This window comes from Carcharhinus amblyrhynchos, chromosome 6 (genome assembly GCF_965287045.1).
Source record: "Carcharhinus amblyrhynchos chromosome 6, sCarAmb.v2.hapA, whole genome shotgun sequence".
NCBI lineage: Eukaryota > Metazoa > Chordata > Chondrichthyes > Carcharhiniformes > Carcharhinidae > Carcharhinus > Carcharhinus amblyrhynchos.
Window position 1 is genome coordinate 73642444 of NC_137329.1, and position 25213 is coordinate 73667656.

The window sequence follows — 25213 nt, forward strand, 5'->3', positions numbered from 1 at the left end:
ACTTCCCTGAATGTGTTAGGCAGTCGTAACCTCAGGATAATGGGGGTGGTACATTACTCTCACATCAGGGAAACCAGAACTCAGTGAACAGAGCCCATTTCCACTGTAGCAAAGGCCTCTGCAGTGTGGGAACTATGAATCTTCAGAAAAGTCTTAAATACACATGAAGGATATATAAGTTCTATAAAACTGTGAAGCTGGCAAGTTATTTAACTGATCAGCCCTTTAAAAATTAAAGGGCTAATCATTTAAATAACCTGCATGTTGCTAGGAGAGTTGGAAAAACATCTGTCCCAACAGTTTTAAAAAGAACATAGGACTTAGAAGCAGGAGTAGGCCATCTGGCCCTTCAAACCTCATCCTTCATTCAAATAGATCACACTTCATCTGGCTGTGGTCTTAACGCCATTCTCCTGTCTGTCCCCATAAACCTTGACTTCTTTGTCATTCAAAAATCTATCACACGGCCCTGAATAAATACAATGACACAAACTTCACTGCTTTTTGGGGACGAGAATTTCTGTTAGTTTGAATAGTTGTTTGCTGACATAACCCTGAATGCTATTGCTCTAGCATTATTCATGCTTGATTGCTTTCCACCTACTACCAAATTCACAGTGGTGGGGAAGGGAGTTGTTAAATTCATAGTTTGATTGACAGCTGAAACACGTTAGTAAAGGATTAGTTGTCTTTGTGGGGTTATGAGTATAAATGTTTGTTTTTATAAGGGACTAAGTACTTGAGAGGATTTCATGCAATGAATGGGTTTTTATATGTATGTTATATATACATAAATTACATATTTATTATATATAGAAGTCCTTAATAGATATCTTTTATTGAATCTCTTGTGGGCACCTCTAGGACTGTGGCCCTGATTCTAACCTGCACCCATCCCTTCCCCCAGATCAAAGATCTTGCGATTTGAGCACTTTATCCCCCAGGTTGAGTGTGGCAAATTGGGAAATCTCCCTACTTGCAACATACCCATCTCTAGACTGAAAATCCAGGTGCAAGAGTCAGCGTAGGCATGATGGGTGGAAAACCCTCCTTTCCTGCTGTAAGATTTTACATGTTGCAGGAAGTAATGTTATTCCGGTTATATTATAGTTACATATGCTCCATGGGGTCAGCAACTCAACTCCATTCAATTTTCTCTTGGGGTATTTTGGATCATATGGATGACCCAAAGTAGCTTCACAATGCGGAGACATGACATTGTGCAATTCTGGTGTTTGAAGAGAAAATTGGCAGCTGTTTTTATGGCTGTATGTCTTTTTTTCCACATTTAGCGGGCAAGTTTCTTTATCCAATAAATCCTTCCTTCTCCTTTTGATTAGTCAATGTAACTAGACATCCAGGAAACTAAGGCTTCCGTAAACAGCTGAGAAAAGAGCTCAGTTTGTAAATCACAAGATCCATCCTAACTACTGAATAATCCAAGCAATGTAAGGGATATTTTGAACAGAACTGGAGGAGAAAGGTAAAACCAGCAACTATCTGAAGCAATAGACCAAAACTTTCTTCAATCTAACCTCTCTCATGGAGTGTCGTGAAGTGGTCTTAGGCAAATTTAGCTGCAAATGCTTTTTGCTGAGATGGGGAAGGAGCTTCAAGTGACAGATGAAACTTGATGTCAGTCAGTATACGATGATGCATTTTGAAGTAAGTAACTGAAAGCATTATTCTTTGAACTAAAGTATCCTCAATACTGTGGGAGTGCAGAGGGAATAGTGGGTACAGGTTCATAGTCTGCACCGCAGTTTGATAAGATCACTAACTTTACATGTCTTTATTAGTGTCATATTTGGGTTTATTTTACTACTGCAATAAAGTTACTGCAAAAATCCCCTAGTCACCATACTCCGGCGCCTGTTCGGGTACACTGAGGGAGAGTTTAACATGGCCTGTGCACCTAGCCAGCACACCCTTTGGACTGTGGAAATAAACTGGAGCACCTGGAGGAAACCCACGCAGACACAGGGAGAACATGTAGACTCTGCGCAGACAGTGACCCAAGCCAGGAGTCAAACCCAAGTCCCTGGTGTTGTGAGGCAGTAGTGCTAACCACTGTGCTGCTCTTTAAGACAAGTTAATGAACCTCTGGGCCTTAATTATAAGAAATATAGTCTCTGAAAACCATGAGAGAATGATGGGCCTGTACAAAAGCTGAATAAGACATCAGAGAAAGTGTTGTGCACAATAGTGAGCCACTGACCATAGGTAGGATATAGAGAAGAAACAATGTATTCATTAAGATGCTGCCTGATATGAGCAAATGCAAAGGACCTCATGAAAAATTGCATTTTATCATTTGAGCAACACAGATTATGGAGTGATAAGGTCTAAGTGTTTAACTTTCTGACAGGATGGGACAGGATAAAAAGGTTCAGATTGTTTCCAGTAATTCAAGAGTGTGGAATAAAGGACTCTAGAAATGTCAGACCTAGAACAGAGAACAAAGGGTGTGGAATTAATTTAGTAGTTACAGTAGAAGCTATGTCAACATTCAAGATTAGATTGGCTGTGCAGATGAATGAAAGAGAAGGATATAGGAACAGGTTAGGGAAATACGATTAGGACTATCTGCTCATTCGATAAGGAGAAGCCAAATGGCCTGTACTCATGTTAGAACTTCTGTGTATTTATGGTCCCAATATTCTGGGGTAATTACTGAGCCTCCAATTTACACTTCTCTGTCACATTCCTCTAATTAGCATAATCTTTCCCAGTGTCTGGACTTCAAGGAGCTTGAAGGAAAAGAAATTCTAAACTGTGTGTAATTCTGCAAGGAATATAAACTGTGTTAAGTTATGAAGTCAGAGGGCAGGAAGATGTGGGGAGGTGGGAATGAGCTTTGAAGATTGTCATTTGATATGTGTGGTTTCGATTTGGACTTTGTGAGATCTCTACTGGTGTAATTTTCAGAGGTTTCACTGCTGATACAAAACGCAGCTCGGGCAATTGGGCTTTCAGCAATGGCAGTCAATTTCAGACCAGAGTGCTAGTGAGACTGAAAACCCAGGGAGAAGAGCTTCATAAAGTTACCCCTCATGATTCTATCTTTGTTTGTATCGGGGTACTTGGTTACAGGTTATTATATCATGTTTTTTGCTCTGTGGAAGGAATTCTGGCTTTTTAAAATGACTCCTTGATGCTCTCTGCATCAAAGGTGTTCGATCCAAGGCCAGAGGTCGGGCTACAAATGGTAGCCCAAATTTTACAACCTCTCAATTCTGAGAGAATACTGTCAGTGAATTTATGCTCATAGGCCAACATCGTAAGTTCAATGAAATACAAAATGTAACTATGGTGACAGGATCTGACCATAATACATGCAACTTGAGAGTTAGATTTTCTGTTGTCATTCATTGTTCCATTCTGTTAAAAAGCAACAAATGTCTTGCTGTCCATGAATATCTTTAGTATAATTGACCTTCATCTGAATGCCTGAAGGCCACATGCAGAAAGGGAGCTTTAGGGTTATTAATGAACTGAACCTAACCCCTGAGCAAACACTAATAAACAGTGTGTGTTGAATTTAATTAAGTCCTTCTCACTGACTCTCCCTTTTGCTTTGGGTCTAACAACTTGTGAGGTTGGCATGAGTACCGATCCACTTTGTTCTTGGGTGAGAATTTAATATAGGTGTAGTTTTATAGAAAACGAGGAAACGTATGACTCTATAAGATGACTGTTTTTGTCCCAATTAGATTACAACCAACCTTTTGTTTTAGAGCCAAGTAGTAAGTGGCTGCTCAGCACTGCCTGAACAAAAACTGAAATGAATTGGAACAGAAAGCATTTTGATATAAATAGAAATTACTGGAAATACTCAGCAGGCCTGACAGCAGGTAATAAAGAAGAAGCAGAGTTAACGAGTGGAACTCCCCCCATCACCACCCACAGCATGTTTTCCAGCAGCAGATTTGTATTGCCGTTGCCTGCTGATGGGATCTTCCAGTCCCCCTGATGTCTATGATGTTTTCCAATGCTTGTCCATCCTACTGCTGAAGTAACCATCGCAGCAGAGGGGTGAGGGTTGGAGGGGGGTGTGGTTTGCCTTCAGTGGCAGGACTAGAAGATGCCATTGGTGGCAAGAGCTGGAAAATCCCACCTGAGAGTCAGATCACAGATACTTAACACTTTATCGACATGAAACATTGGCTGGAATGTTGGCCAAGAAGATTCTAACAGTTGAATTCCTGGGAAAACTGGAATAATTCACGCTATTTGTTTCTGTGGGAATTCACACTAGAATCTCCCAAACTCTGTGCACTGCAGAGGTCACAAGCATGTATACCATTAGATTTCAGAGGCTGAAACAAGTGGACCTCTGTGCATGTACACTGGCCCTGAACTGTTAGCTGCCTGACTGCTGGCCAACTCAATTGCTGGCCAGCCTGGGACACCCATCGTGCTGCCTCCCCAACTCCTCCACAGCCCAATTGCAGCCTTCTCCGACCATTCTCAGGGCCAGCCTCGATTTCCCTCTATCCTCCTGGCCTGCCCCACCTCAGCAGTGCCAAGCCCCCTCCAATCCCCCTACCCGGAACCCAGCCCACCCAATCGCTGGCCTCATTCTTGCCCCAATTGATCTCAATGGCAGCGGGGCCTCCGACCCCCACTGATCACCTCCTAGGACTTGCCCTTATATGCCCCTTGGGCACTGCCAGAGTGCTCATGTCCAGGAGGCACCAACACCGACCACCTGATCCTTTGGGGTTCCAAGATTTCCCCCCCCCCCCCCACCATCACTCCAAAGAGGTCGGGTTGCTGGTTCCCCGAAAGTGGTGAGCTACTGTAAACCCCTCTGGAGAAAAACAATCTGGTGGTGTGGGAGATGCTAGTGAGCCTTGAGAATTCAGTCCCCAGCCCGTTAGTAACATTTAAATATTATGCTAAATATCCTTTAAAAGCTCACCCCATCTCCTGGCCAATTCCTGTCATGGCACAGACGCTGCAGGAAATCCAGTCCAGGGAGACACAAGCATGGTGTAACTGCTTATGAGAACCCCATGAATTAGCGCAGCAGGTTGGGAGAATCATAGCTATTAACTGTTTCTCTCTTCACAAATGCTTCCAAACCTGCTGTTTCCAGCCTATTTTTTATTTCAGATTCCAGTCTCTGCAGTTCTTTGCTCTTGAGAGAGTCAAAACCAGAATTGGAAGGCCTGAGGATTCATTGTGGATCCTGGAGGGAAGCGCTGCTGGTCACTTTGGGAAAAAAATCATTGATAAAAATCACTTTTGAAAATGCTGACCTTGGATTGCTCTGGGCAGTCAGCTCCACCCACTGTGATTCAGCTCTCGAGCTCCAGACAGTGCGGACTGGATATTAGGACCTTGATTTCCATGCTTCAGCACACAATTAGAATGAAGGCAGGAAGGGATTTAAAAATGACAGATGAGATCCAATTCTGGGGTTTCCCACCCCATTCCTGTCCTGTGGTATTTATATAGTTGAACAATAAGGATGAAGGTAGTGAGCTTGCACTCAGCGGACCTGCTCCTTGACTGGGGTGAGCATTTTAGACTCCCTCACTATTTTCATGGCTTGGGCCTGTTTTGTTAGGAAACAGTTTATGGCACCTCAGAGGAGTATTGAAACTTGAAGGAACCCCAGACACAAATTGGGAACGAGAAAAGATCTGTTAGTTGCTCTTGGAATTCTCTCAATGATGGGTTTTGAAATACATTAAAAAATGGTGTTTTCACTTTCAATAATTTGGTGTGTTACTTTAAATTGTATGTCTTCACTGCCATGAGTGAGTGGCTCTGTTCTGCAAAAGTAAGTTGACTATTATCATGACATATTACCGTGACCACCAATGTGTAAGTGTTGACATGCTTTAGAGTACTTTTCCTAAAAGAGTAAGTACCGTAATACATTCAAAATATTACTTCTGAAATGTTTTGGACTGGGATTCTAATGACCAGCACTCTTTAGCTTTGGAAAAATGGCCTGATTTTAATCATTGAAAACAATGTAAACATCTTTTACACTTTTCTTTGGCAGGCAATCTGCTTTGAAATTGAAATGAAATGCAGCTGAAAAAGGGTTGACTCCATTGTTGACATTTCCCAAGATTTGTTTTAATTGCTGGGGCTATTCTGAATTCTTGTCTGAGTTTCAAAAATGTCAGAATTATTTATCCCAACAGGGGCTTTATTTTCCCATTTTCGTCTCCAGTTTTGAGAAGTTATTATAGGATTACTTATTTTTTATGTCATCAATTGATAAATGTTTTTATATCAGATTAACTACTTGAGGGAATTTACATTTTTGATTGTGTTTTAGGGATGAAAGTTTTTTTCAGTGTGGAGTGTCTTTGAATATGATGGCTCTATTAGATTATTTGAATCTAATATCTTCAAAGTTCATTTCAAAGGTATCTTGAGGCCTATCCATTGTGGATATTGAATGAGTGGCTATAGAGGATACACGTGACCATGGAGGAGATGGGGCCTGGAAGGGGAAGGTGGAGTTGGTTTGGGTGAAGATTTGACATTCCTGATTAAAACTGGGCTGACATCCCAGTTTCCAACCTTCTCATCTCGCCATCCACCAGGCTTCCTTGCTGAGACACAAAACAGCGATGAAGCTTTATAATACACTCAGAAAAATTGTTATTTATCCAAATACTTAATCATATCATACTGAATTACTGTATAATCTCGATCTGCTCAAAAGTACTGCTGTAAAAGGACGATATTGGCAGGTGATTTCTGGAGGAGAGGGGGGACATGTGAACAGGGAATAAGTGATTCAGTCCCTGCTCCACCATTGAATTAAATCATGACAGATCTAACAGCTGATAAACTCCATTTATTTGGGCTGGAATTCTCCAATGTTGTTTGCCCCACCAACACAGCCAGCGAGAACGGTGAATTTGGCATTGAGCCAAGTCTCCATTCACTGCAGAGGGACCGGATAATCCGGGCGAGGTCAGACGATCCCAGCCTGGGTTATATATCATTTGATAAAAATACGTAAGAGAAAATCAATCAATCTCAGTTTTGAAATTGGCAATCGAGCTGACTTCAACAGCATTCTGGAGAATGGAATTTCCAGATTTTCCCTTTGTGTGAAGAAATGTTTTGCAACGTAACTTCTGAAAGGTCTAGCGCTAATTTTAAGATCATGTTCACTTATTCTGGATTGCCCCATCAGAGGAAATGTTTAATTGTCAAGTCATATTTTGTTTGGTATAATGGGCATTTGCCACATGGTTGCCTATTTTATTAATGTTGTCAATAAATCTGGTCAATTTATATCCTCATGAAATGGCTTTCTGGATGATGGTTGCCATTCTTTTGTGCAGTAACAGTTCTTTGGTTTCTCTCTGCTTTTTAAAAGCAGATTGAATATATAAAAATATCTTCTTGTTTAAAACTGTGCTGACTATTTTCTAGGTCTATCCCACCACCATCCGTTCTTTGGGCTTGGGCTCTTGTAGTTCGATGGCTCGAATTGGAGCAATGATTGCACCCTTTATAGCACAGGTAAGTATCTTCCTATTTCAGGGAATGGGATGGTCTATACTTGACAACCAGAATCTGAGGGCATAAAGATTCCCTATGTTCATTTCAGTGAACAAATATTCATATTTTTGGTTGCGATCATGTTGGAATTCTCCTTTATTTGTATTATTGGTTGATTTCTAATTATTTCTAATCATTGAAACTAATCGTGATTTAGCGAGAACTCTGAACCCTCTGACACCCCTGTCCTATAGAACTTTACTGGAGTCATTTTGAACAGGTTAAAGAGGAACCTTCACATCAGATCCAACTTTTCCTCCATAATAAGAAAACTTTTCTTTTTATTTCAAACTACAACCACCAACATCATTGTTCTGAGTTTGTAAGAAGGACAAACCAGTTCTTAAATCCTTTGATAAAATGATGAATAAAAGTGCCTGTAAGTATGAATTTATCTTCCAGATTACATGATATTTAATGAGTATTGCATTGACCAAGGCCGTCAATATGTGGTGACTTTGTTGGTGGTGTCCGTGTGCTGTTGTTTTGGACAGGAAGGGAGAGTCTGTTCAACGGCACCAATTTTTCCTCTCACCATCGGTCTGTAAGCAGAAAGGGTGTCTTGTTTCTTTTTTAATAAGTGATGATCTATTTCCCAAGCCCTCAGTTTCTGTGTGATCCAATCTCTACCAATAATCCCACAAAAGGTTTATTAATCACACACGTTCAAAAACCATATAAAGGAGGGATGGGAGTGGCCCCCCTCTGCACACATACAGGAAAGAGAAGACTGGAGAAAAGAAGATCTTACTGGACAGAGACCTGTGGACAAAGACTAAAGAGAAACTAATTATTGGTTGACATGAGATCCCGAGTTCAGAAGCAAAGTCTCAAAAGAAATACCTTCACAGAGGTCAGCAGGCTGCAAACTGATGAAGTAAAATTTGTTTTACTGGTGGTGTTGACTTCACAAGATAAAATAGACACACAGTGATGAATCAGTTTGTAGGCAATGATACAGAACTATTAGCAGAGGTAAATGAGGCTTCTTGGCCAGATGTCCTTCTGTGTGGCCTGCTAGTCTTATGTTAAAACAAAAGATTGGCTTGCAGCTCAGGATGGCAATGTTAACCTGTCTGAGGTCATATGACTTTATCTCTCTACAATACCTTCAACAGAGGACGTATAAGCAGTGTGTGAAATTCGGCTTTGTCTCCGGTCGGAATTATCTTAGTCATTATGGGTTGGTAGATGTGCTATTTGTTGAGGATCTGGTGTTTGGGAAGTCAATGCCTCCGTGGACTTCCTGAATCTGCCAGCAGCCCTAATATAAATGGCCTTTGTGCAATCCTCCTCTGAAGTTGGGCTTTGCAATCCCCAGGTGGCCTTGGCAATAACAAGGTATGACATTTCCAATACTGCAAAATGGCTTCTTTTGCTCTGGGGACTTGCAGGTGGGTGGGCCATCTTTATGGTCTTTGTTCAGCCAGATGGTCCAGTTTAAAATGAAGTAACAGCAGGTTCTGTGAATGAATAATTAAAGGGAAATTTAAAAATCTGCCAGGCAATTGATAATCCTGTTTGAAATCTAACAACAGTGCAAAGGAAGCCAAACTGGGGTTGATTTAATTAAAACTGAAAATATTTGGACATGAGATGACAAGATCAATCTGACTGAAGAAAGCTCTTTAGTCTATTTGATCCCACCCTTCCAGATTATTCTCTGTGAAGACCTGAGTTTGTGAGAGATGCTGTGAACCTTTATCCAAGCTTGTCAAGTCATCCTGCTGAATTTTGCAGCGGAACCTGGTGAGTTAATGAAGCTGGCTGTCAGTATCAAAGCGACTATAGGCATTGAGCCAATGTAACCTCTCCTGGTGTTACACCTTGCTTCATTCTCTTTTTATTCACCAGTTGTCATGATCAAATAACGTGCAATAACAAGTAAGGAGAAAACAATATTCTATTGATAGAGAGCAGAATTTTACGCACCTCCCACAGGTGGGGTTTTCCGGTTCTGAAGAATCATCCAGAGTCATTGCAGCACAGAAGGAGACCATTTGACCCCTCAAGTTCATCCTGATTTTCTGTTCACCAATCCAATCGGTCCCTTTGTCCCATTCTATCCCCATATCCCTGCAAGTTTATTTCACTCAACTTCCCAACTAATTTCCTTTTGAAATCATTCATCGTCTCCAATTCCTCCATTCCAGGAGGCATTAAACTGCTTTAAAGACGTTCTTCTTCTCAATCCCCCCTGCATGTCTTGCTCAAAACCTTAAAGGAGTGTCCCTGGTCCTTGTACTGTCAACTAAAGGGAACAACTTATTTTTTGTCTACTTGATTTTAACCTGTGATAAGCTTGTACACCTCCATCTCAATCTCCATTGATCCAAGGAGAACAATCCAAGTTTCTCCAATCTAACCTTGTAGCTAAGGTCCCTCATTCCTGAAACTATTCTGGTAAATGTCCTCTACACCTTCTCAAAGGTGCTCCTATCCTTCCAGTGTCCAGAACTGGTTGCATTACTCTGGTTGGGGCCAAACCAGAGCTTTATAAAGGTTCAACATAACCTTCCTACTTGGTATTCAGTACCTGTATTTAAGAAGCCCAAGATCCCATATTCTTTGCTAATGACTTTCTTAATATGTCCTGCCACCTTCTAGAATTTGTGCATATATGTTCCAAGGTTGCTCAGTCCCTGAATACTCAGAAATATGCCATTGACTGTCTCCCTACTTTCTGCCAGAGTGCATCCCCTCTGAGTTAAATTCTATCTGTTACTTGTCTGCCCATTCTACTAGCTTATCTGTGACTTTTGAAGTTCCCCTCATGGGACAACCTAGAACTAAGTGGCAAGGTTTCAAAATAAGGGTCACCCATGAGGAGATGAGGAGAATATTTTTCTCTGAGGGTCATTTAGTCTTTGGAATTCTCTTCCCAGAAAGCAATGGAATTTGCTCATTCAGTATATCCCAGGCTGAATTAGACAAATTTTTGATCAACAGTGAGTGAAGGGTTATGGGGGCAGGCAGGGAAGTGGAGTAAAATCCACAGACAGGTAAGCTATGATCTCATTGAATGGTTATGTACGTTCAGGAGGCCAAATAGGCTCCTCCCACTCTTAATTCTTTTGTTATTTGAATCATCCTTACTGTTGACGAAACCTTCATAGAGTCATAGATCTTGATAGCACAGAAAGAGGCCCTTTGGCCTATCTTTCTACTAAGGGGAAATGTTTCTTCCAATTTACCTATCTATATCCCTCATAATTTTGTACACTTCAATCAGGTTCCCCTTTAGCCTCCTCCGCTTTAAGGAAAACAACTTTGCCCTCACCAGCCTTTCTTCATAGCTGTTTTGTATCATTACCAAATGGAAAAATTTTACTCTATTCCAAATCATTTATGTATGTTAAAAGACAATGTACCTAATGGTATACTTGTGAAATACCACTGCCTACCCTTGTCTAATCTGAAGAACACTTATTTATCATGGCTTACTATTTTCTTTCTTTTATTAATGAGCGACAACCTTGTTAACTAGCCTTTTATGTTACTTTGTGAAATGCTTCCTGAATATCCATTTAGATAACGTCTGTTGCATTTACTTCATCAAAAAACTTGATTAGATTGGTCAAGCAGGATTGGCTTTTTACAAGTTTTGCTGGCTCTCATTAATTAACTCAAACCTTTCCAAGTGCATGATGATTCTTTTTCAAAATCCTTACTTATCACTGTTAAACTCACTGGCCTGCAAGCACCAGGTCTATTTGTTGAATCAGGACTTCATTATTTGCCTCTCTCCAATCTTCTGGTGCCTCTTCCATACTTAGGGAAGATTGGAAGGGGAGGTGATAGTCTACTGGTATTATTTGCTAGACTATTTCCAGGTCCCTATTGTTCCAAACGTGTTGTAAACCGTACTGTAGTGGCATCACTTCATGTGGAGGGAGGGTGGGTAGAAGGGGAGGAGGGGAAATAACACAGTGGGGAAGCCCATGAATGAGATGTGAATGCTTGGTAATTGGGTTCCTGACCTTACATTGGCAGGAACCCCGTTATGTCACTGGTGAGGCGTGGGGAAATTTTAAAAGGGAAATCATGCCAGTGTAAAAGCCATTTGGGAGCTCCTGTTAGATTCTCTGCACCCCCTGAAAATGGGCATGGAGAATTCTAGTCTTGGTCTACCTGGTCCACATAACGCCCCAGCACCAGTTATGGCACCACCTCCTTCCTAGTTGAATGGAGAACATATTGACTAGCAAGTTCTCCTGAACTTATTTCAGAAATTTCTCCCTCCTCCTTACTCTTAATTTTAACATTATCTCAATTCATATTTGAGTTATTAAAGCCCTCCAATAGCACCACTGCAGATTCTTGCAGATCTCTGTGACTTCCATGCAGGTTTGCTCTTCTTTCTCTCTCTCATTATTTGGAAGCTGATGGAATACCTCCAATTGCATGAATATCTGCTTTTTGCTTCTCAACTCTAACCAAATGGATTCTGTCTTTACCCGCCCCCAAAGATGTCCTACACTGTCTTCTCTAGTCATTACTGCCAGGCCACCTCCCTTGTATCTCCTATATTTTTTGAACATCTTACATCTCTGAATTTTAAGTGTTCAGTCACCAGCATTTTTAAGCCCTGTTGCCATTATTGCCCCTACATCATATTCCCTCACAACTATTTGTGCTTGTAGCTCACCAGTTTTATTCACCACACTTTGTACAAGCATTCTAAAGCTGACATCGTATCTTTCATAATCCTTATTAGTCTGTTTCTATCTGATATGATGCCACTTTTTTTGTTTTTGACATGACTATCAAGGAAAATTAGTGCTGGTAAAGATTTGAAAGAAATAGAAAATAGAAAATAGTTGGTAAGTATATGAAAGATAGCAGTAAATGGGCTAACTAGCTCTTTAAAAATGGTGTTATCTTCAGCAAATTCAAGCAAAATTTCAGTGAACCATTTCATTCAAAATCCATCAGCCTTCATGTCTCTTTATTGCTAATGTTTAGCCATCACTGTTATCTGAGCTCAGTGCACCTGCTAATTCATTGTGTTTGCTCCATCTAGGTTCTGCTGGGCACATGGCCTATAACAGCTCTGTGTTTCTTTAGTGCTATATGCATCATTTGTGCTATTTTGGCCTTTACTCTTCCCATTGAGACTATGGGACGTGCAATGCAGGTGAGGATGGAATTGCAATCCTTGAAATATCCTCAAGCCTCGTTTTTGATAAACCATTTTACTTCCACACTGACTCTTAAAAGTGGTGATGTGTTTAAAAGGGCAGCACCCTATGCTAATACTCTTCCCTCTGGGTTAGAACACCATGGGATCCAAGATTTGAGCTAACACTCCAGTGCAGTATGGAAGTAGTGTTGCACTGCTGAGGGCTGTCTTTTGGGTGGGATATGAAGCAAGAGCCATCTTCTTTCTCCGATGAATACAAATATTGCACTATTTGAAGAAGAGCAGGGATTTCCAAACGAATATAATTTCTCAACAAACATCAAAACAGAGAAATTGGTTAATTAGCGTGTGCCTTCCGGTATGCAGATTGGATTCATTACAAGAGGAATTGCACTTCAAAAGAATTTAAATATCCTTATGCTTATTAATGTGCGCTGCCCTTCTCTGTACTAATGCCTTGCCATCACTTTGGATGTAGAGTAATGGCAGGGCATTAGTACAGAGAAGGGCAGGGCACATTAATAAGCAAAAGGATATTTAAATTCTTTTGAAGTGCAATTCCTCTTGTGATGACATTTTATATCCACCTGAGAGGGAAGATGGGGCCTGAGCTTTGGGTCTCATTAAAGAGATGGTTCCTCAAATATTGCAGCAATCCCTCAATACTGCACCGGAGTGCCAGCCCTGATTGTTATGTTCAAGTCCTGGAGCAAGCATGCTTCCAAAACGTCAGGAGATTGCCTGCAATATTCATGATGGCTAGAGTGGGGTGGTTGAGGCCTTCTTGAACCAGCTCAGAAGCGATTGGGTTGCCATGAGACTTTAAAAGATAAATTTATTCACTTTTCTTTGAGGGCCGAGGAGGAGTAGAGGTCCTGCTCTTTTGCAGCCAAGAAAGAAAGATCAGGCCAATTCTACCCCCGGGGAGCATCCTCCCTTTGCTCCTACGAGATTAACGCTGAAGCTTCTCCACTACAACATGACCATGGAGCAAGTGATGGTGTGTGGTTAGCACTGGTATAGTATGGGGCCGAGTCTTCAAAGAGACAGTGCCTGCATGCCTACGATTGCCAAGTCAGTCAGATACTAACTGATCCCTCTGCTTTCTTGCTGACAGTTAAAAGTGACTCTTCAACAACAACAACAAAAAATTGCATCTTTTATGTAGCTCTTCCAGCAGAATAAAATATCTCAAGGTGCTTCACAAGAGCAGTGACAAACAAAATTTGACACTGAACCACGTTAGCAGATATTAGCTTAAGTGACCAAAACTTGGTCAAAGATGCATCTTGTCAAGATTTAGGGAGGGAATTTTAGATTTAGGCAGCTGACAGTATGGTCGCCAGTAGTGGAATGATGGAGATCAGCATTGTCAAGAGCCCAGAATTGGAGATGAGCAGAGATCCAGGAGGGTTGTAGGGCTTGAGGAGTTTACAGGAATGGGGCATGGGCAGTGGCAAAGAAATAGAGGAATTGTAAACCAAAGCTGAAAAGTTTTAAATCCAAGTGTTTGTTGCTGAACTGGGAGCAAATGTAGGTCAGCAAGCACAAATGTGAGAGGGTGGATCAAACTTGGTGCAGGGTGAAGTGAAGTTTATGAAGGCTGACCAGATGAACATTGTAATTGTTGAATTTAAATGTAACAAGGCGTGGATATGGATGCTAGCAGTTGATGAGCTGAACTGGACTGGAGACTAATCTTGAACGTGAGGGTCTGTGCATTAAGAATCCATGTAGAGTTTGCACATTCTCCTCGTGTCTGCATAGGTTTTCTCTGGGTGCTCTGACTTCCTCCCATAGTCCAAAGATATTCAGGTTATGTGGATTGGCCATGCTCAATTGTTCCTTAGTGTCCCAAGATGTGTAGGTTAGGGAGATTAGTGGGGTAAAAAGCAGGAAAGACTTCTAGTTAGATGAGTCAGTGCAGACTCAATGGGCTGAATGGCCTGCTACTGCACTGTAGGAATTCTATCATTCTATTATTCTGTGAAGATCTCACTAGAATAATGAACAAGATGCTTGGAGAATGCTAAGAAGCATCCACCAAGCCTCTTCACACCAATATCACTCTGGGAGAAGGTTTGCAACTTTATACTTTAATCCTTTAATTTGTTGCTAGCTTTAACCAGCAGTTTTTTTTATCTATTTTCCAGGAGATCAAACCATCCACCTCCAGTATTTAAACTTCAGTTGTGTAATGGATATTCAACAGAGCAGATGGAATCTCCCCTCGATACCTCTGGAGCACGGTCAACAAGGAGAGATTGAAACGTTTGCTGGGCTGTCTATGTTGCGTGTTATTAATTCCATTCTACTTTGGATCATATCTTACTGACCACATACATTATTTTATCTGCAAGCTTATGTCGTTGTCTCACATCCTTCAAATATCAATCACAAGTTGCCTTTGACAGAGGAAGAAGTTTTAGAAAGGCTGATTGTTGGGAGGAATTTGTTCTGCTGTCTGCACTCAGGAATCAACTTAGTGGCATAAAATGTCGCAAAAAATAATAAGCAAATGAAAAATTGCAACAGTGATCAAGGGGTGAAAGAAACTTAATTTAAATTCCGTAAGTGCAACAGTACTTTCCGTTGTGTGGATTGGGAAAAGCATCATTTGAAACAAGCACCACTTATGTTCTGTCCCTGCTAGCAATGTTGCATCTTCTGTTCTCTGAACTGAAATAGATCTCAGGTCTTAAGAGCATATCATCTACTGTTGCCAGTCCTCTTTGCCTCTGCCACGGAACTTCGCAATCCTCTGATCCTGAAGAAAGATCTGTCTCATCTTTTGAACCATCTCCCTATGCCTATAATTAGTTTCTGTTGAAGTTTGAGTTATCCATTGGCTTTTGTCAAAAATGTGATAACCATTTAGTTGAGCAACAAAGCCAATTCTCTGGAAGTCAGCTTGTCATATTCTGCATGCCTCCATATCTGCCTTGTATATTTTCTCATGAACTTCAAAATCATAAACATACCTGCATCCATTTTATTGATAATGCTATGCTCTGTTACTAGTGCCCTTCTGGTTCCTCATAAGCACCTGATGCATTGTTCCATTTTCTGATTCCTTGCTATATTGAATTCAAGATTTTATTGCACTAATTCTTTTAATCGACCTCAAAGCTGAGGAAACCCCTTCACTTCCCTGAGCCATTCCTTCCTCTCATGAACTATGAGCTCTAAGGACAATGTTGGCTACTTCTGGTGATTCAACTCAATTTCTTTATGCTGCTTTCAAACTCAGTGTTGTTCACGATGAGGCCTCTGTTCTTCACCAAGACTGCTCTCGGCTGAGTTTTGAAAGAAGCTGCACACACCAAAGTTGACCCAAGTTATGGAAGCATTGCCCTACTGCTTTAATGGATGTACATGGCTCAGGCTAACTGGGGTTTATAGAATGATTTTGCATAGAATGTATATAACAAAGATAACATCAAGCTGGCTTTGCTCTCCCACTGAAGAACAGTACTTGAAAAAAGCACTGATCCAAAAATCAGAGAGAGCTTGATTTTCGGTCAAAAAATGACAACATCCAGCCAAATGAATTAACAGAAAAATCAGAACTACAGGAGCATGTCACACCCAACTGGGAAATTAGCCCTTGACATAGGAACTTGAGAATTAATAAACAAAAAGAAGGCTGAGGTCTACTTAACTTTGCCTTCTGGCTCCTGGTAACTGCACTATGCAATGATAGTATAGATGTTGACTAACCGTGCAATCAACCTCCACGAATTAGTCAACAACAGACTTGGACATGATGTGAGGAAAATCCCAAGCATAGGTCCGCAGTCACCCAAGCGTATTGTACTCACTACATGGTGAGAAATTGTATAATTGCTCACGAGTAACTGACAGCAAAAAAATGCTGCATTTTGTTTTCTTTGAAGAATGATTTGTCATTTTTATCATGTTGAAGGGTATTTGGGTACAGACTTTTTTATGATTGCATTACAATAAACTTCTGCTATTTGCACACAAATGTTGTAGAAACTTCCCATTTACTGATATGAAATTGAAATACTTTAGGAATATTTTTCAGCTACGTTGAGTTTCTATTTGCTAATCTGCAGCTGAATTTATTACAGATTATTGCTGCAGTGGGATTGAGTTTTTCTTTTGTTTCAAACCTGTCATCCCAAGTATTCTTCTGTCCATAAATTTCCACTTGTCATGAATCCCCACAAAACTTTAAACTTTAAATCATCAGATCTCAGAATTCATTGAGGCCATTCAGCCCATGGCACTTGTGCTATCTTTTTGAAAGGACCATCCAATTAGTCACCATTCCCCCTTCTCTTTCCTTATAGTCTAATGCCAATTTTTTCCCGAGTATTTATCTAGCTCCCTTTTGAAAGTTACTATTGAATCTGCTTCCACTGAAGTTTCAGGCAGCGTCTTCCGGATCATCATCCCTTGCTGCATGAAATCAAAAGTTGTCTTTATTCCTCTTCTTTGGTTCTTTTGCAATTATCATCCCAGAAAACCTTGTCCCCGATGGGATTCTCCAGTACTGCCGCAGTGAATGGAGTTTTGGGTGCACATCAAATTCTCCATTGTCACTGGCAGCAGAGGTGGGCAAGGACGAGATTGGCGAATCATGCCTCCTGAAATCTGTGCGTATTGGTTACTGATTCCTATGGAATCAACTCTGCTTATTTACTCTATAAAAATCAGTCCTGGTTTTGAACATCTCTATGAAATTTTCCAATAGGGCAATTAGGGCAGCACGGTGGCACGCTGATTAGCGCTGCTGCTTCACACTCCTAGAGTCCCAGGTTAAAATCAGCTCACTGTCAGTATGGAGTTTGCACATTCTCCCCTTGCCTGTGTGGATTTCCTCCGGATGCTCCAGTTTCCTCCTACAGTCCAAAGATGTGCAGGTTACATGGATTGGCCATGGTAAATTGTCCCTTAGTGGAGGGGATTAACAGGGTAAATATGTAGGGTTACACGGATAGGACTTGGGTGGGATTGTTGTCGCTGCAGACTTAATGGGCCAAATAGCCTCCCTCTGCACTATAGAGTTTCTATGAACAACTTACTCTGCTAACAAGTTGTGCTCACAGCAAGAAAAAAAATCAGTGTTTGATCTGAATTGAATTCACATGCTTAAGCACAACACAGGCAGAGCAATTCCACTGTTCTATAACATTGTGATAACTCAAGGTGACTTGGTATGGCAGGTTTAGAAGATTTATTCAACGAGAAGAAATTATTTACAATGAAAGAATTTGCAACACGACAATACAGGTTTGTTCCTAGCAACTTCCCAACTCGCTCTGCAGGCTTCCAGCCCCGGAGCTGTGTGCCTTGGCTCCTGATAGGCCAAAGTTTATGAGCTGGCACTCCATTAGTTCAGGCATGGTCACATGGCCCATAAGGATCACCTCTTAAAGGGGCCATGTTACCGCACTCCTTCTCTGCCCACCCATCGCACCCTCTTGGACTATACCTGCAACAAAACGAAAGAGAAGAACAGTTAAAAGCAATAGAATTACGGTGAGACACCAAGGCATGGAGAGGGTGGCTGGAGGGTGCGGGTTAGTTCATAATATCAGTCTGTCTGGAGATATCCGGATCCTGGAGAAACGCTACAACTCTGCCAGGATCCACAGAATCAGCAGCGAACAGATTAGCAACCTTCGATCGTAGGCTGCTGCTGGCCCCTTCCTCTGCCACTGAAGCTAGGGTTTCCCTTGGTTAAACCATGGGTGTCGAAACCTCAAGTTCAGAAGCTGGTGCAGATGAAACTCAAACAGGATCCACTTGATTATCTCCCGAGCTGCTTCTACCCTCTTACGCAAGTGGCCAACATGCTTCTCCATTTAACAGCCCTGTGCTTCCACCACGTTTGAGACTGGCCTTGTCTTCTCCATAATCCTCCTCGACACCCAGGCAGATCCCTCACCAAAATTCTTTGTCAAAACGAGGTCATCAACATTAAACAATCTGTCCCCTTTCTCAGCACCTTGATGCTCTTTCTGAGAAGATTGCCTAGCCTCCTTCCTCCCTGACAATTTTGGGAGCACTAAGTCTACGTTACAGTTACGCAGTTGCTGACCCATTAGCAACTCTGTGGGCGTGACCCCAATGGTGGTCTGATGTAGGGCAGGATCTTACCAGCTCAGCACACAATGGTGGGGGGCCATTGGCTGAGGCCATGATTGGGGAAGTGGGGGGCAATGTTCAGGACAGTGATCAGTGGGAAGGGGGGCAGCATGACAGATCTTATCACAATAATGGCTTCTGGTCTGACATGATAGTGAAATGTCGTCCCGTAGATGCACTGGTGAAATTTCTTCACCATGTAGATGACTGCTCAGCCTTTTCAGTCAATTTGTGAGTATCTTTTTCCAGCATCTGACAAAGTCCTTGAAGAAAATGCAATTGGCCTCTCCACCCCATCTGCCATTCTATGATTTAAAACTACTCCAACTCCATATGATGAGGTGTCGCAACTAATTACTACTGGCTTGTTCAGGTCGAAGTGAACGAGCAATGTCATCAATGGTGAAGCCTGTTTGACTTGGACAAAAGCCTCTTTCTGCATGTTTCTCCACTTCCAGCACTGATGATTTTTAAAAGCTGGTCTGGGGGGGCAGAATGATACTTTAGGCTTCCATAATTGACCATTCCGAGGAAGGACTTCAGTTCTGCTACATTCACAGGCACCGGCACTTCCTTAATAGCTTTCACCTGGTCTTTGAGGGAATGCAAACTCTTCACATCCACTTTGAAACTGAGATACATCACCTCATCAACTTGAAAGGTACGTTTCTCCCATTTAAAATCTTCTTTAAGCCATTTGAGGACCTCCTCCAGGTTTGCAACATGTTCTTCAGCAGACACACCTGTAACTAAGACATTGTCCAAATATATCACCACTTTGGGGATTCCTTGTAACAGGCTCTCCATGGTGCGTTGAAAATTGCACAGGCTGACAAAACACCAAATGGCAATTGGGTATACTGATACAACTCCTTGTGGGTAACGATCCAGCTGAATGCCCCTGTTTACCTTTAGTTTCTAGCCCCCACAGATCCTCACGGTATGGTCTGATTTCAAGAAAGGGATGATGGTTGTGGCCCATTTAGAAAACTGCAAAGGCTTGCTGATGCCCAGGTCTTGTGACTGTTGACCCCACAAACCAAATGATCTCTTAACATTTCTTCTAATGAAGGCATGAACTCAGGGTTCAGCCAATTGTCAAAACCTGGCCGCAAATTGGAGACTGTCTTTCCTGGCAGAAAGGAATTTGTACCTTTGCATGATAACAGAATATCGGGGGGGAGGGGGGGTGGTTACAGTGATCATTAATTAAATTGACTAAGTGGTCGAAGAGTTTTGTGTCTAGAGGTTAGGGTGATGTCAAACTCCTCACCAGATTGTAAGTCTATGGACTGTGGCCTCTGAGTTGTATCACCTTCTGTTTCTCCCTCATTGTTATTTCATTTGTCATGAAAAATACAACAGTTTCTCAATGTACTGTCCCCATGTACTCTTGACTTCAGGATCGAATGGTTCTATTTTCCTGAATAATGGCATCTTTAAAATGGAGTTTGTACCTTTCCTCTGTTAGACTTTGGAATGATCACTCTCCTCTCCCTCTAATGCTGCACTGCAGGCTTTCAACAACTGATTAAATTTGTCCTCGTTGCCAGTGTGATAACTTGAGGTGACTCAATATAGCATCTATAAAACAAGAAGATTTATTCAACTAGACAAAGCTATTTACAACACAAGTCTGCTCCCAACAACTCCCCAACTCACTCTGCAGACTTCTGGCCCCTGGGATGCACACCTTCACTCCCAATTGGCCAAGGCTCATGTGCTCGCACTCCATTGGTTCTGGACTGTCACAGATCAACTCTTAAAGGGGCCACGCTACTACAAACATGTTGCATGTTAGGGGATCTCCAATGCTCTCTGTCACCTAATTTGAAAGATAGTTAATGCTTTGCTTTCATTACTGTTATGTTTTGGCTAAATCTGATAATTTATTCTTGTTGATCAGATTAATTACACAAAAGCATGATGCCAGCAAGAACTATGATACAAACACTTATAACCCATCAAATGCTTGATCAGTTCATGAGGATTTAAGATGTTTCTCATGAAAATAATCCTTACACAGCTTGACAAACTGTTAACCTCTAGAGAAAATAGCTTTTCTTGGACTTATTAATCTGAAGTGGGTGATTTTAGACCTCTATTGGGAATTGAATTCAGGGCCCTGATATTTTGGTGATGGGATACATCAGGTATTGAATTACTACAAATTAGATTAATTAGGCTCAAAAAAATCATTACAAAGGCAAAATTCTGAAGTGGAATGCTGTCTAAAGATAAATAACAACGGTATATGTCAAAAGAAGACTTCAACATCCCAGATGTTAAATTTGGGGCATTAAACTGTTCCATTATTCTTTACAGATAATGGATGTTTCTAATTCCACTTGTCTGATTTTTACCTATATAGGCAGGAAGAATTTGTTCTATGGTGTTATTTCATGGCTTATGATGTTATATTTAATGTGCAATAAACATTGGGCTGGGTTTTGTGGTGTCCTGCCAGTGTATTATTAGTAAGGAGGGCACATTAAATAAGTCAGGTCACCAGCCCAATGCCTACTTGCCTCACTCCAACTTGGCTCCCATAATATGGGGGGATGGGTAAGATGCCCTTTAGTGACTAATTATTGGGTATTTAAGTGTCTAAGTTCACCTCCGCCACCATAATATGCTGGCCAGTAGAAGATGGATGAGGTTAAGCGGGCTGTTTTTTCACCAGCTTTGGTGAAAGGGGGAGAAGGAAGCGTGTTACCTCCTTTAGGGGAAGACTGTACACATCAGAGGCAGCACCCCCCCACCCCACCTCCTTCCCTTACAATGATTGTATGCCATCCACTTCTTTTGTGCCTCCTTGTCTGGCCTTCGTAAACTTACCCTTCTCTTGAATCCCTCCCTGGGTTCCCCAATTCTTCCTTGTCCAAAACTGGACTTACCTGAGTCCATTGACCATGTCCTCTCCATTTCAGTCCCACCCAACACTGATGCTTACGGTGCTGGCATTGCTGGAGCTGCAGGCCAATTAGATAGGTGGCCAATTCCCGAGTGTGGGGCTTTCTCCCAATGAGGAGTACATGTCCAACTATAACAATAACAAATTCTTCATGCCCGGAACCTCCAGGCCCCCTTGTGTCCTGGTGTGGTCATCACAGCAGGTTTTCACTTTTGAAAGCCAATAGTGGTTCATTACCGGTGCGAGAAAGAACAGAAAATTTGGAATTCCAGCCAAAACTTCGTCCACTTTCAGCTGAATCAGAAAATCCCAGCCATGAATGTGGACAGAAGATTTTAGCCTGTGTGAGGGCCATTCTTAGTAAAAAGAGATTTTTGATGTCAGTTTTAACATTGGTTTTTAATAAGTCGAACCTTTAGCACCACTTTTGCTACAAACCCTTGACCATGCTGAACATAACGAATTGATTATGTTTTGAAGAAGTCACCAGGGTAATAGATGAGGGAAATCCGATATACATTGTTCACCTGGACCTACAGAAAACCTTTAATAAGAAACCTTCCTCACATGGAGTCTCGCGTCATCAGAAATCTGAAGCATTGGGTTACAAATCGACTTCAATCTGCAGCCAAGCTTGAAAGAATACTTCAGCGCACACTAAGATTACTCTTAGGCCCTTAGCATCAGTTGGATGACAGCACCCTTCATATCATAGAGCCCAAAATCTTACAAACAAGAAGAGTTAATAACAATCAGAAAATCCTTTCTACAATCTACCCAACTTCAGAACTGGTAAAGCCCACCACATACAGAGCAATCATGGTAACTTCAAACTTGGACTAAACTCAACTCTGTGAACATAGGATGGAAAGGTACAGATGCAGCCCTTTTCCGTAAATGGTCCCAGACCTCAATGAAGTACATAAATTATGAAATTTGCATGCACTTTTGTGCCTGTAATATAAAAATTGGTTCGTAATTTTCATATAATTTTAGTTGCACATTGCTCTTTCTTTAATGGGATATTAAAGCCTATTATCATTACCCTATTACCATGGTATGAATCAAAAGATGCAATTTTGACACTGTACAGGTCACTGGTCAGACTACACCTGGAGTATTGTGCTCATTTACAGTCTCCCTACATAGTCAATATGTAGTGACCTTGGGAAGATCCAAAGGAAAGGAACAAAAATAATGATTAGCTTACAGAATTAAATTGCTCAGATAGGCTTAAGAACATTGGTCTATTTACCATAGCACACTGCAAACTACGTGTCAACCTCATCATCTATAAAATAATTAAATAGGTAGATAAAATTGCCTTTTGGTAGATGTTTCCAGGTTAGCAGCAGGTTGAAGAGTACCAGGCAATGAGTTCAAATAATGTAAGACTAGTAACCTGTGATTATCCCTCTCTCCACTTGCACTATCTGTACCTGTTATGACTTGATTACCTGCAATTGTGTCTGTGTCTATTTATGCCGTGTTTGTGAACACACCTGTCCACTCACCTGATGAAGGAGCAGCGATCCGAAAACTTGTGATTCCAAATAAGCCTGTTGAACTTAAACCTGGTGTTGTGAGACTTCTTAATGTGTCCACCCCAGTCCAACGCAGGCACCTCCATGTCAATATTAGACTAGGTATAGCCTGGCTACTCAATGACTCTTCTTTTCCCAGAATGAACTGTGAGCCGCTTATAGGTTGCTGAATGAATGGTAGATGCTGTGAAGCTTCAGGAGGAAGCCAGCCCAATTCCTGACTGGGTCAGAGCTTGGGTCATTAATGTAACTTTTTTATGTTGACATTTATTCTATTTGAACAAAGAACAAAGAAAATTACAGCACAGGAACGGGTCCTTCGGCCCTCCAAGCCTGCACTGAGCATGCTGTCCAACTGAACTCAAACTCCTTCCCTTCAGGGGACCACATCCCTCTATTCCCATCCTATTCATTCATTTGTGGAGACACTCCTTAAAAGTCACTATCGTATCTGCTTTCACTACCTCCCTTGGCAGTGAGTTCCAAGCACCACCACCCTCTGTGTAAAAAACTTGCCTTGTACATCTCCTTTAAACTTTGCCCCTTGAACCTTAAACCTATGCCCTCTAGTAATTGACTCTTCCACCCTGGGAACAAGCTTTTGACTATCCACTCTGTCCATGCCTCTCATAATCTTGTGGACTTAGATCTGGTCACCCCTCAACCTCTGTCGTTCCAGTGGGAACAAATATAGTGCAGGGGAAATTTCTCCAACCTCCTCTCATAGCTGAAGTCCTCCATGTCAGGCAATATCCTGGTAAATCTTTTCTGTACCCTCTTCAAATCCTCCACATTCTCCTGGTAGTGCAGTGACCAAAATAAATAAATTTATTTATTTATTTGCTCTCTTTATCTGGTTTTGATCATTTAAAGGCTTAAGAGAGGATGTAGTCCTTCACTTCCTTTCCCCTTCCCCCTCCCCTCTCCTTCCATTTCTTTCCTGCCTTCTTTCTTTCACTCCTGTCTCCTGTTACTTTCCTCCTCTCCTTCTCTGTGTGTCTCCTCTTTTTCTCCTTCCTTCTCTCTCTATCTCTTTTTTGTCTCTCCCTGTCTTTTCTCTTTCCCTCCCAGAGCAATGCAAGAAAAAAGTCCAGAGACTGAGGTCAATCTTATCACAAACGTTTTAAGTTCCAAACAAGCTGAAAATGAAAGAGAAACATGCTGATTTTTGGGTGAGTTAAAAATCTAATCTTACTACATTGGGCAAAAAAACTGAAGCAAGATCTGTTTCTCACCAGGGGGAGGGGTGGGGCCTAAGCTCACCCATGAGCCGGCAGAGTACAGCACAGGATGCCATTGTACATGTGCAGATCTCTGTGCTGATACACAGAACAGAGAGATCTGTCACCGCCTCCCCCCCAGCTATCGCTGGCTTCCACAGCTGATTGCTCCCACCAACATGAGCTGGCTGATCACCATGCTGCTCCCCCGCTGCTGCATGGGCTGCCTATTCACTCCCCCAACCTGGTTGATTTCCCCCCGCACTGTCTCTGTTGATTGCTGCCCCCCACCCCCCAGTTGATCACCAGTTGCAGAGTGCACAGCATCTCCCCAAGCTGATCCCAGATGCAAAGTGCGCAGCATCCCTCACCAACTCCCATAGAATTCTACAGTGTAGAAGGAGGCCATTCGGCCCATAGCATCTGCACTGAACGCAGTCCCACCCAGCCCCTGTCCCTGTAGTCCCATGTATTTACCCTGCTCATCTCCCTGACACTAAAGGGCAATTTAGCATGTCCAATCAACCTAACCTGCACATTTTTGGACTGTGGGAAGAAACTGGAGCACTGGAGGAAACCAACACAGACGTAAGGGGAATGTGAAAACTCCACACAGACAGTGATCCAAGCTGGGATTTGAACCTGGGCCCCTGGCACTGTGAGGCAGCAGTGCTAACCACTGTGCCACCATGCTGCCCTGCCCCACCCCACCAGGCCCCATTCCCATGGC

General features: G+C 41.9%; 1 protein-coding gene across 4 annotated transcripts in view; it reads left to right on the plus strand.

Annotated features, from left to right (window-relative positions):
- svopl (SVOP-like) overlaps window positions 1–16676 on the plus strand; it is a 123023-nt gene extending 106347 nt beyond the window's left edge. For all 4 annotated transcript variants that reach the window (XM_080190655.1, XM_080190653.1, XM_080190654.1 and 1 more), the window contains 3 exons: window positions 7417–7506; window positions 12569–12682; window positions 14842–16676. In XM_080190655.1, coding sequence (XP_080046781.1) covers window positions 7417–7506; window positions 12569–12682; window positions 14842–14871 — 234 coding nt within the window. In that variant the 3' untranslated portion in view covers window positions 14872–16676. The remainder of the gene's footprint in view (window positions 1–7416; window positions 7507–12568; window positions 12683–14841) is intronic.
- The last annotated feature ends 8537 nt before the right edge of the window (window positions 16677–25213 follow it).